Here is an 11,381-nt window from a genome sequence, read left to right as displayed (position 1 = left end):
TGGCATGTGTTTTGTCCTTATGTTTCTTTCACTTGGCCTGGTTCTGGGTTTTTTGCTTCTTCTTGGGAGACAGACATTGTACTCAGAGTTATGGGTTATAATGCTTTGGGGGCCCAAGTCACAGAGAGGCAGGGTTGCTGGCCATCATGCACACACACACATGTTCTCCTAGATGCAAGGTCAGCTGTCAGCCCAGGAATGCTGGATGAGTAGGCCTTCCACCAGGGAATGGCACCAAGACTGGCACTCTGGTGAAGTCTGTCCTGAGCCTACCCAGTTGGTGTTTTCAAGTCACAGAGTTCACTGCAACCCTGAGAGTGAGGGTAATTATCCCCTGGACCCAGCCTGCTGTTTCTGGAATGCATCTTAGTCTGGAGCTGCTGGTCACAATCTTAATTAAATCTCACCTGCTTACTTCTGCTCTTTTGAGGGCAAAATGGAGCTGACAGCCAGGATAGGAGGGCCAACAGTAGTGGCCATAATGTTCTCTCCCTGGGCCCCCCAGGTTCCCCTGCCCACAAGCTGAGCATTGGCTAGCACAGACCCCCCCCCCCCCCCCCCAGGCCAAGCACTGCAGAGCAAAGCTATGAGAGGTTCCTCTTTCCTTGCTCCAGGCTCTTGGAGGGTCACAGTCCTTTCCTCAAAAGTGCTTTGTTGGAATTAATGCATATACCATGAAAGTGGTTCTGTCTAATGTTTAGACCTGGGGAAGGATGCTTTCCATTCCTTTTGTCTGAGGACAGCCAGCAATCTGCATCTGCCTATAGTGGAGCAAAGAAAGGGACAGCAACAACATAGGTTTCACACTTTGTTTTCGTCTTGGTTCTCTCTATCCTGGGGTCCAGGGACAACAGTCAGACAGTGTGGAAACAGCCTCTGCTGTTCCACGTGCACAGCAGAGAGAAGACTTAGCTGAGAGGCAGGAGAACAGGGGCTCAGAATTATCCTGGAGGTGAGCTGGAAGCCCACAGCCTGTGGTACTGTGCTAAGTTTGAAGCAGATACAAATTAGGGACCAGGAAACAGCTCACCTGGTAGAGTGCATACTTTACCATGTATGTGACCTAGGTTCAAGCCCCTGACACCACACAGGAGTACCATGCATAATAGGTACTATGATGTCTTCCCTCCCTTCTCTGTGTCTATCTAAAATGAAAAAGAAGAGTTCACTGGGAATGGTGAAATTGCACAGGTACAAAACCCAAGTGCACCAAAAATAGCAATTTTTAATGATTTACTTATTCACTAATGATGCATGGAGAGAGGATCAGAACATCACTCTGGCACACGCGATGCTGGGGCTTGAACTCATGTTCTCATGCTTAAGAGTCCAATGTTTCATCCACTGAGCCACCTCCAAGACCAAGAAAAAAACTTGTTTTTTTAATTACCTCAAATATGATGACTGTCCCTTTACCACCCCCCCTTCCAACCAGAGGCTTGGTAAGTACCAGTGTACCAAGAAATCAAGTTCTGTTATTGTCAGAATTTCCCAAATGATTTTTGCTAACCTTTGTTAAAAGCAAACTATGTAGTTACTTCAAGCTCTTCTGAGATTAACAAAGGATTTAATTCTTACCTCATTGTGTACACAAGAGGAACACTCATCTTTGTTACCTTTCAAGCCAGTTTTCCAGTTAGCACAAGGTGCTTTCTAAGGCTACCCAGAATAGGGCTAGGCCTTTCTGTTTAGATCCACACCAAAAGCAAATTATAGCAACTTCAATATTTTATACATACACCCCTAACTTTGGAGTTAGTATTGAGGGACATCTGGATGTCCCCTGTGTGGTCCCTTGTCTGGGTGCAGTGAAAGTTGACCTCTCAGACCATGGCTTCAGCCCTCTGTGACTGGGGTACTGGGCAAATAAGTGTAGACTGGAAGGCCTCAGGGAAGATCTGTCTTCACCATTTATTATCTACCACCCAACAGTGAATAAGCCTAACAAAAAGGCTGGATCCTGTAGTTGCTTCAGCCTTTCTCTCTCAAGTCCCAGGAGAGACTGTAGTGAGCTTATGCATAAGGCATAAGCTCACTACAGCCAGACCAGAAAATTCAATCATCCTCCACAGGCCTGAGCCTTTTCTTACATGTGGGCAGGTACAGTGAAGCTTCATCACCTAGGACATAGGATAAGTAGTATGAGGACTGCAATTGAAGAAAGGAGTTAAGGTAACAGGTGGAAGAGAAACTAGACTGGCTGGCCCACTGAACTCTTAATGTGCTTTCCTAGAAAGCACCTAATTTGCCAAGTCAGCTTTCTCTGTTCTTCATAAATCCCACCTAAGGAGCTAGGGGAAATGCTGCAAGACATTGTAGGCAGAATTGTCTACTTTGGGCAGAATCTAAGGGACTTTTTATAGCTGGAGGATGAGAGGAGAGGGTTGAAAAGATGCAGTTGGTGGTTGGGCGGTAGTGCAGCGGGTTAAGTGCATATGGCGGAAAGTGCAAAGACCGGCATAAGGATCTTGTTTTGAGCCCCCTGGTCCCCACCTGCAGGGGAGTCGCTTCACAGGTGGTGAAGCAGGTCTGCAGGTGTCTATCTTTCTTCCCCCCCTCTGTCTTCCCCTCCTCTCTCCATATCTCTCTGTCCTATCCAACAACGACATCAATGACAACAATAATAACTACAGCAATAAAAAAAGGGGCAACGAAAGGGAAAATGAATATTTAAAAAAAATTTTTAAATGCAGTCATAGGCCTTCTTGGAATGAAGGAGAGAAGATCAAAACTTTTCCAGCTCAGAGACAGGTTGACAGGAGTCAAAATAGAGAGGACAGCATGGAGTAGTCTTTCCTGACTTGTTCTTTTCATCAGCTTATTCTCTTAGCCAGACTGTAAGCCACTGCAAAAACTGTTTTGAAAAGAGGAAAAAATGTTATGGAAATGTAGATTATGGGGGTGCTCTGGTATCAGCTTCTGCCACTCCATTGACTGCTGAGGTCAGTGGGACAGACTGTTAGGTGTCTCCATCCCTCACCACACTGGCTATTCCCTCCTGAAGCCTAATGGACAGTTTTCCAGAGGAGGGCTGCTCCATGGTCAAGACTCTCACCAGTGTAAGAAATTAGGTAACTACTCAAATTCTGACTCTTTCAATTTATTTTTTTTCTTACACTGTCTTCCTCCTCCCCCCCCTTTTTTTTTTTTTGACAAAGATAAATCACGACCTTTCCCCCATTTCCCCACAATGGTCCCCTTCCAGAAGTGCCAAGAGAGCAGCCAGAGAAGTTGTATATTCAAAGTTTTAATGGAATCCAGTTCAATTTCTGGCAGGCTGTGTCTATACCAAGAAAATGGGAACGGCATTTTTGTTTTATGTAATACCATTAAATTGTCAATGACTATTCACCTGCCTTGTAGATGACTATGCTTTCAGCCAAACTAAGATGGTTACCATTTACAACATGAAGGTATACTGACAATGATCAAGATATTATGGAAGTGGGATGCCCTCCACTGTTTCTTTTACCCTCGACTGAACAATTTTCCATTATACAGCCAGCAGGCTTGAGTGGACTTTTAAAAGAACTCCACAGGGAAACAGCCCTTCCTTTCTCCCTTGGATCCAAGCAAAGAAGCCAAGATGTCTTCATTATCTACAGGCACTAGCCCCACATTATGGAAGTTCTAAACAGCCCTCTAAAGCATCAGTGACATTTGGTTTGAGAAGCTACAGCAAACTGTGACCCACAGGCTGAATAGTCTCTGAGCTAGTAAGAATTTTTTAAATTAATTTATTTATTCGTTATTGGATAGAGACAGAGAGAAATTGAGAGAGAAGGGGGAGATAGAGAGGAAGACAGACAGACACCTGCAGACCTGCTTCAACAACTGTGAAGCAACTCCCCTGCAGGTGGGGAGCCGGGGGCTTGAACCGGGATCCTAACTGGTCCTTGCACTTTGCGCCACGTGTTTGTTTAACCTGCTGTGTTACCGCCCGACTCCCTAAAAATTTTTATATTTTTAAAGAGTTGAGAAGAAAGCAAAAGCCATGTTTAAATTATGTGACATTCAAGTTTCGATGTCCATCAAGTTTGACTGGAACCCAGCTGCAGCCGTTTGTTTACAGACTGTCTGTGTCTGTTTTCCTGCTCCAACAGCACAGCTGAATCATTCTAACAGAGATTATTTGGCCTGGAAAGTCTAACATGTTTACTACTTGGGTCTTTAAAAAAAAAAAGGTTTGCTGGGTCAGGGAGATGTTCAGTAGTAGAGCACAGGTCTTGCATGGCTGAGGCCCCAGGTTTCATCTCTAGAAATACATCAGAGGCTAGATGTGCTCTAATCTCTCATGAAAATAAAACTGATGTGCACGACCCAGGTTTGAGCATGGGCTCCATCTCACTGAAGGAAGTTTCGGTGGTTTTCTGTTGGGAAATTGTGAGGATGTGGTAGAGCCTGGCAGGGCTTGACCTGAGGAGTGTGTCTATCTTGTCAGTCTCTCTACCGAGAGGTTGAGCAAGGAGGGACAGGAGTAACCCCAAAGGTGTGCCCCGTCTTATCAGACTCCCTGCCTCACAAAGCACCCCATATTCCTGATACTATGGCCATTAGATAAAAAGAAAGGGGGAGATGCTGGGAAATTGTGAGGAGCCTCACAACGCACCCTGCATTTTTCTGCCTCCAGGAGCCTGGCATTCCTTAAAACATTAAGCCAGTTCCCCCTGCTCCACCATGCATTCCTAATACTATGGCCTATCTACATAGTCATTGTTTTGCCTGAATGATCCCCACCCATTCCATTCCTTTGATCTATCTTCTTTCTACCCTCAAGACCCTCCCTGCCTGTAGGGTATTATTAATCCTACCAATTAAAACCCTTGCAACAGTTGCTAAGGAAGTTCCTACCTTTCCAGCCCCTTTTGCCTTTCTCCACTCCTTTTCTAGCTATTTCCGTTTCCGACTTGCCACTTCTGGGTCTGCCCTTTAAAGGCCTTGGCTCTCTGATCAATAAAGATATTGCATTGCCTCGCCACCACAAGTCTGTTCCTGAGTCATCTCCCTTGCGTCGCTGAGTGACTAGCAACCCAGGCTAGCTCCGGTCAAGTTCTCTCCAACCCAGAGAGTACATGCCCAGGAAGAGGCACCCCCACGCTAGCCCGGCAGTTTTCTTTTTCACTCTCCCCCTTCCTCTGGCTCTATCTAAAAATACAAATAAAAGTGAATAAATATTTTTGAAAAGTTTGCTGACCTCTATCTTAATGTGTGAATGTGGATTCTGTTGGTGCCCGTGTAACAGCATTTAAACATTCTCTCTCAGAACAGGCCACACACTCTTCCCAGGTACAGTGGATCCCACTGTAAACTGAAAAGATAAGCTAGTCACAGACTATACTAGAACAGAAACTAGATCCAGGTTTAATGATCATTGTCTTGTTAGAGCCCGGAAGCTCCAAGGGTTTGCCAACCTGGATGTACATAAGTGGGAGGAGTTGGGTTCTGGACAAGGAGGAGGACATCTGCTTGTAAGCAGAGCTACAAGGACATACAGAGTTAAGAACACATGAAAACTGTAGAGAGTCAGCTCTGCTCTCCCTAGCTGGGGTCTACCCTCTCATGGCCCCTACCTCAGAAGCCCATAAATAAAGACAAGGAAAAAAAAAGTGACGAATAATCACACAGATTATAAAGCCCTGTCAGAGTCTGTCTCCAGGGACGCCTGCTTCCTGGGAAGCATGGGGAAGGGGGCGATCTCTCAGCCTTACCTTATAACCAGACCTGGCAGTTTTCTCCTAGAGTTCCAGCTTATGCGTGCCACATACCCACCGCTCAAACAGAAAGCAACTTCCAGGATCTAGCTGTTGAAAATATGAGAAGAGGCTAACTCGTTCAATCCCTTGACGAAGCAGCCAGGCACCTCTACCAGCCTCTCAAACCAAGGGCCAACATTGTGGCTACAGTAGTATGACTTAGAATCTTGGGGCCTACTCTTATTCCCTGAACTGGGGAAGACTTAACGAAGAAAATGGATCTCTGAGTCCTCAAGAACTCAGCAGGAATGCCCCAGAAGGTCTGCTTCATTTGACATTCACTTTAAACATTTCCAGAGCCCTAAGTGGTGCCTGGAGGGGAAACTGCAGCATGGAGAGCAGACTGTTCACAGGTACCCTATGAGTCTGAGGCGGGGGCCATAAAGTCCTCAAGTCTCTGGAATAGAACCATCCATACCAGATCACTTTTAATTTTTCTTTTCTGCCCTTGTCTCACTGGGGCAGTTAACACAGGAAGTGTAACTGACAGCTGCTTGATCTGCTGTCAGTTTCCTTCTGGACCCCTCACTAACCTCATGAGGTTGACTTATTTCTGATAGCCATCCACCCAAGGAATGTTTTGGAGAATTCTACAGTAGCAGCTAGTTCATCATCTCTCCTCTCAAGGTTCTCAACCTGGGGTTCTTCTAATCCCAGCCCTTTTGAGGAGGTTGCTTAGTGCCAGAGATGTGGATGAAGCTTCATGGGTCTCAGAAATTTTTAGTACAGGAGTGTGAAAAAGAGACCAAAGAGTTTGTGTTGGGGGAGCCTGGTGTGGTCACTGCCTCTCCTAGTGAGGAAGAAAACTGTGCATGAAGTTGTGTGCACAAGTAGAGACACTTCTGAGAGTGGGCATTGGTGAGGATGAAAGGCTCGCTGTCCTGATGGAAGTCAAGGTGCTGGTGTACATGCATACCTATCAGCATGCATCCCTGTGAGCATGCAAGGGCTTGAGGGAAATTCTGTGCCTCTCTCAACAAAACTAGGTCACTGTGCAAGGATGGACAATCATGAGATCCCAGGGACTAACACCGGGGAGATAATTAATTCTAGCCTCCTTCCCTTCCCCAATCTTAATAGGTAGTCAAAGTCGGGCCTTCCTGTTGAGCAGCCCTCAACTGCCATAAAATGACACCTCTTGGAACCTAAAGGGCAGATCAGAAAACTACAAGAGCCGGAGAACTCTGACAGACAGAAAACTTAGTGGGGAAAGGGAAAGACTGAAAAAGACCAACATCAGAGAACATTTTCACCTTTGCCTTGCTCCCCCCCCTGACAAAGCTCAGAGCAGTTGCCTTCCAGGGCCTGCAGGCTAGACAGGGATGTTAAAGGAAGCAGCCTTCATCTATACCCAGAATGTTCTGCCATCCTGGATGGGATATGTCATTGGTCCATTCTTAAGTTTCTCTGGCCTAATGACCAGAATGGTATGGACCTCTGGCTGTGAGGGATGAGAGTGGCAGAATGTTCCTTTTGAAAATTTAGTGCCACTGATTTTCCTTGTGACAGGACTGTTTGGAGCTCTGTGGAGAGGACTGATCTCTAAGTCACACTCCAAAGTGCCATTCTGGGGACAGAGACCACCCCCCCAAACCCCTAGGATGAGAAAACCCCATGTTTTGGCTTTATAGCAGGGGGTGATACTTCTAAGAGAAGAGATACATACCTCATCCTTTCCAGCCCCAAGCGCAGACTAGACCTGCTAGAGCCAGACTTTCCTCTAAGAAGCAACATATTAAGAGAAACCTCAAAACCTCACCTGAGCTTGATAAGGAGACTCAATGAAGAGATGGTATACACAGAAAATCAGGAAGGTCGAGCTAGATGCTACATAATAGAAGCTGAGCTCCCTCCTAGTGTGAAGAAACCCCACATTCCTTATCTGTGACAAGTAGCCAGGACACCTCTGCCCTGACCTGGTACACAGGTCCTGAGAATCAAATACTAGCCAAGAGTTTTTACCAGTCTGCCTGGGATATGACCCCCATCTACAGGTTTTGTGCTAATGCCTGTGCTGTGATGTGGACCCCTCTGTCACCAGTCCCACGACTAGGCACAGATAGCACATCTGACATTGCTGTCATATCTGATGGGCAGCAGGCCAGGCTCCTGCAAAGATCCACCCACCCAGGGCTCACTGGAGAGGAAGGCATTAACAGGAAGTTTAACAGCAGTTCTGGAGGGCGTTTCTGATGGAGGACTCAGCCTTTTCCTGACTCACTTTTCCAAAGGTTTCCAATTTCCCTAGCTGTGAAGTGTGGGACTGCCTGGCCACATATGATACTACAGCTTCCCTGCAACATAGCTCCTGTGGAAGTCCCCTCCAACACACACATCACAGGTGTGGGAGGGCAGAGACTGAAAAAAAAAAAAAGTGATTCTTTGTTTCCCCAGATGATTTTCTCTGAAGGAGCTAGGGATGACCTCTAAAAAGTTTAGGGAATTTTCTCTTCCCTCCCACCCCTTCCTCATTCCCATCTAACTCAAGACACTCTTTTTCCTCTGCCACATTCAGAATTGTCAGGGCTTAGATAGTAGGTGTGTAGCATCTGCCTGACGGTTAATGTATCCATGTTTGAAAAATCGTGGCCGTGGCAGCCACACCCTGGCTGGGGGTCTTGCCTGCTGTTGTTCCCTTGAGGTTGGGCGGGGAACCCCACTCCCTTGGGCAACCAGCCCTCTCTTCCATCCCCCCCATATCCTTCAGGGGTGCATTACCTCTCCTGGGGCAGTATCTCCCCACCAACCCATCCTGCTCACACCACAATGGGTGTATCAGAGAAGACTGAGCTGACTGATTCTGGATCTGACATTCTCCGCTGACCCTTGCCCATTGCCTCGGGCACTGGCAAGGTGTTGCCTGGCTTGAGCTTGCCATTTTGACCCTGGCCAGGTCCAGAAGGTTCCAGAAAGGCTACCCGTCGGTCAAAACCATCATCCTTGTCCCCGCCAGCCATGGGATCATGGTTGGGCGTGGTGCTAAGCATGGATGAGCTGAGGCTGTCTCCTTGATGGCTGGAAGGCTTCTCGACACCCCGGCACCAGCATCGGCAAGGGGTGAGGTACAGGTATATGAGGACCAGGACCACGCTGAGGATGCAGCCCACCAAGGTGGTATAGGCTGTGTTAAGGGTGTCATGGTGCCCCGGCAAAGTGAAATTGTGCACTTTCAACTCCACAGACAATGTCTCATTGAAAGTCTCCCCCACGGCGTAGCAGGTGTATACACCCTCATCATCAATCTTCACCTTCTGGAAAAGAAGACTGCCATCCTCAGACACTGTCACCGAGCTGTTGGTCACCTCCTCTAGCACCTGTTTGTTGTTTGGTGCCACCCACACTTTAGTCATCCCCTGCTGCTTGGTGTCACACTTGATGATCAATTTCTCCCCGAGGTGGGCCTCCCAGGCATGCTCCTTGTACTCGATGCAGTTGAGGAAACTCATGTTGAAGACATTGTACAACTTCTTGGAGTCCAGGCAGTACAGATCTTCCTGAAAGTCCATGACAGAGCTCAGCTGCCGATACTGCCAGTGTGAAAAGAGCTGGTAGAGATCACAGTTGCAGCTCAGGGGGTTGTTGTGCAGGTACAGCCCATTCTTGACCCACGCAGGCAGTTTCTGCAGGTCAGATAATGGTAAGAGACTGAGCTTGTTGGAAGAGAGATCCAGGAGTGTGAGTTTGGGGAGCTTGGCTTTTTCCTTGACCAGTTCCAGAGGGAAGCGGGAGATCTGGTTCTGGCTCAAGTAGAGTTTCTGCAGCTGGACCATGTTATCAAAGGCGCCACGGTCCACAGCCATGATGTGGTTGTTGTAAAGGAGCAGCACCTCCAGTGCCTGCAGTTCACTGAACAGGAACTCGTCCAGAGCACGCAGCTGGTTGGAGGAAAGGTCCAAGTAGCGGAGGTTGGGGGTGGGGGTAAAGGCCTCAGAGGAGATGAAGTGCAGGTGATTGTGGCTCAGCAGCAAGGAGTGCAGGCTGGTCAGGCGTGTGGGGGCCCACTGGGCCCGCAGGTGGGTCAGGTTGTTGTGGCTGAGGTCAAGCAGCGCCGTGTAGCTGGGCAAGGAGTGGGGTATGTTGGTCAGCTGCTGCTTGGAGCAGCTGAGGATGTTGCTGGCGCACAGGCAGGTGGTGGGGCAGCTAACCACTGGACGGCCAGTCCTGGCCACCTCAAAGAGGAGCAGGAACCACGACAGTAGCAGGAGCCAGAGGCCACACGGGTCGCGCTGGGGTTGCATAGTGTCACTGGGGAGAGCAAGGGAGGCCACAGGGAAGATGTGGGAGTCACCCGGGCATGTTCTGGCAGGAGGGTAAGAAAGAGTCATTGTCACTGCAGGCTTAAAGGAGAAAGGGTGGGTTTGTGGTGACCAGGGCCTCTGGAGGGAAGGGCAGACTCCTCCTCCTTCCCCTCCCCGCACCCCGCCTCCCCCGATGCTGATGAGTTCTTAGGCAATGGGCCCCAACATAGAGCCCGTGGAGGAGGTGGGCTCTAGGCTTGCAGTCAGCGGGGCACAGGATGAAGGTTCTGCCGCGGACGCGCGGGGCTGCTAGGATTTGAGGGGCCGGCTTGAAGGCGGGGTCAGAGGGCCCTAGGGGAGGAGCCGCGGGAAGGTCAACAGGGCACCCTGCCGGGAAGGGCGAGCTGGGCTGGCGGGGGTCCCTGGGCCGGTGGGGACGGGCTCCCCGGGGGTCCCGCTCACTGCACCTGCTCGGCTAGAGCGCGTCTCAGCCCATGGCGGGTCCGGGCGCTCCGTCGCGGCCTCCCCCAGCAGCGCCTCACCGGCCGGCCTGTCGCAGCGCCCGCCTTGCGCAGGGGCCGGCGCCCTGCAGCATCGCCTCCCGGGGACTCTGCCCGGATCCTCCGCTCCCCGGCGCAGCCGACTCTCCACGGCGCCCGCCCGGGCCCACCGACCTGTGCCACCGCCTCCGGGTTCGCGCGTCCGGCGCGCAGCGGGTGCGGGAAGCGGGAGCCGCGGCGAGCAGAGCAGAGGGAGCGGCGTGGGGGCAGCGAGCACCGCGCGCGCGCCCGCCGCCGCGGGAGCCTGGGGCGCGTGCGCGGCGGGGGCGGGGCGCACGTGCGTGTGTTTGTGTCGGTGGGGCCGGGACCGGGCGGCATGCGGGGTCGCTCCGGCTCTAGGCGCCGCTGGGCAGAGCCTCCGGGCCCGCTGGCTGCCGGGTCTTGGGCTGCTGGGCGCCTAGGTGACTCCTTCCACCTTCTGCTGTCCCCTCCACGCCCTTCTCCCCCGCCGGTACTCTCCTACCCTGCAAAAAACAAAACAAACAAACAAACAAAACGCTCTGGAAAAGTAGGTCAAACTGCAGAGTGAATTCTCTGCAACTGACTCCGGGGCGAGAAGCCTTTTAATTTTACAAATTAAAGCTATCTGGTTCAGCTCCTGCCTGTCGGGTTTGGCGGGAAATCCATTAATCACGTCCTGAGGAGCCCCCTCCCCTCTCTAGGTCTGAAAAGCCTCCAGGATTTGGAAAAGGGCTTCATCTTACTCCCGGCTCTGAAATCAAAGGAGAAGGGCCCTTTGTATAAGGTCTCCCTCTACACCCCCGAGGCTTGTTGCTTCTTTTTCATGACTATTGGGGGTACGACTGAAGGGTATAGCTCCACCGCCTGTA

General features: G+C 50.1%; 1 protein-coding gene across 1 annotated transcript; it reads right to left on the bottom strand.

Annotated features, from left to right (window-relative positions):
* Positions 1 to 3,231: 3,231 nt before the first annotated feature.
* AMIGO1 (adhesion molecule with Ig like domain 1) lies at positions 3,232 to 10,994 on the bottom strand. Its single transcript, XM_016190933.2, has 2 exons — positions 10,459 to 10,994; positions 3,232 to 10,052 (listed from the first exon to the last, which is right to left on the bottom strand). Exon 2 carries the CDS (start codon positions 9,989 to 9,991, stop codon positions 8,510 to 8,512), a length of 1,482 nt encoding a protein of 493 aa, XP_016046419.1. The 5' UTR covers positions 9,992 to 10,052; positions 10,459 to 10,994; the 3' UTR covers positions 3,232 to 8,509.
* Positions 10,995 to 11,381: the final 387 nt, after the last annotated feature.

This window comes from Erinaceus europaeus, chromosome 11, assembly GCF_950295315.1.
Source record: "Erinaceus europaeus chromosome 11, mEriEur2.1, whole genome shotgun sequence".
In the NCBI taxonomy this organism is placed as follows: Eukaryota; Metazoa; Chordata; class Mammalia; order Eulipotyphla; family Erinaceidae; genus Erinaceus; species Erinaceus europaeus.
The sequence above is the reverse complement of the archived record's forward strand: the minus strand, read 5'-3'. Positions and strand labels throughout refer to the sequence as shown.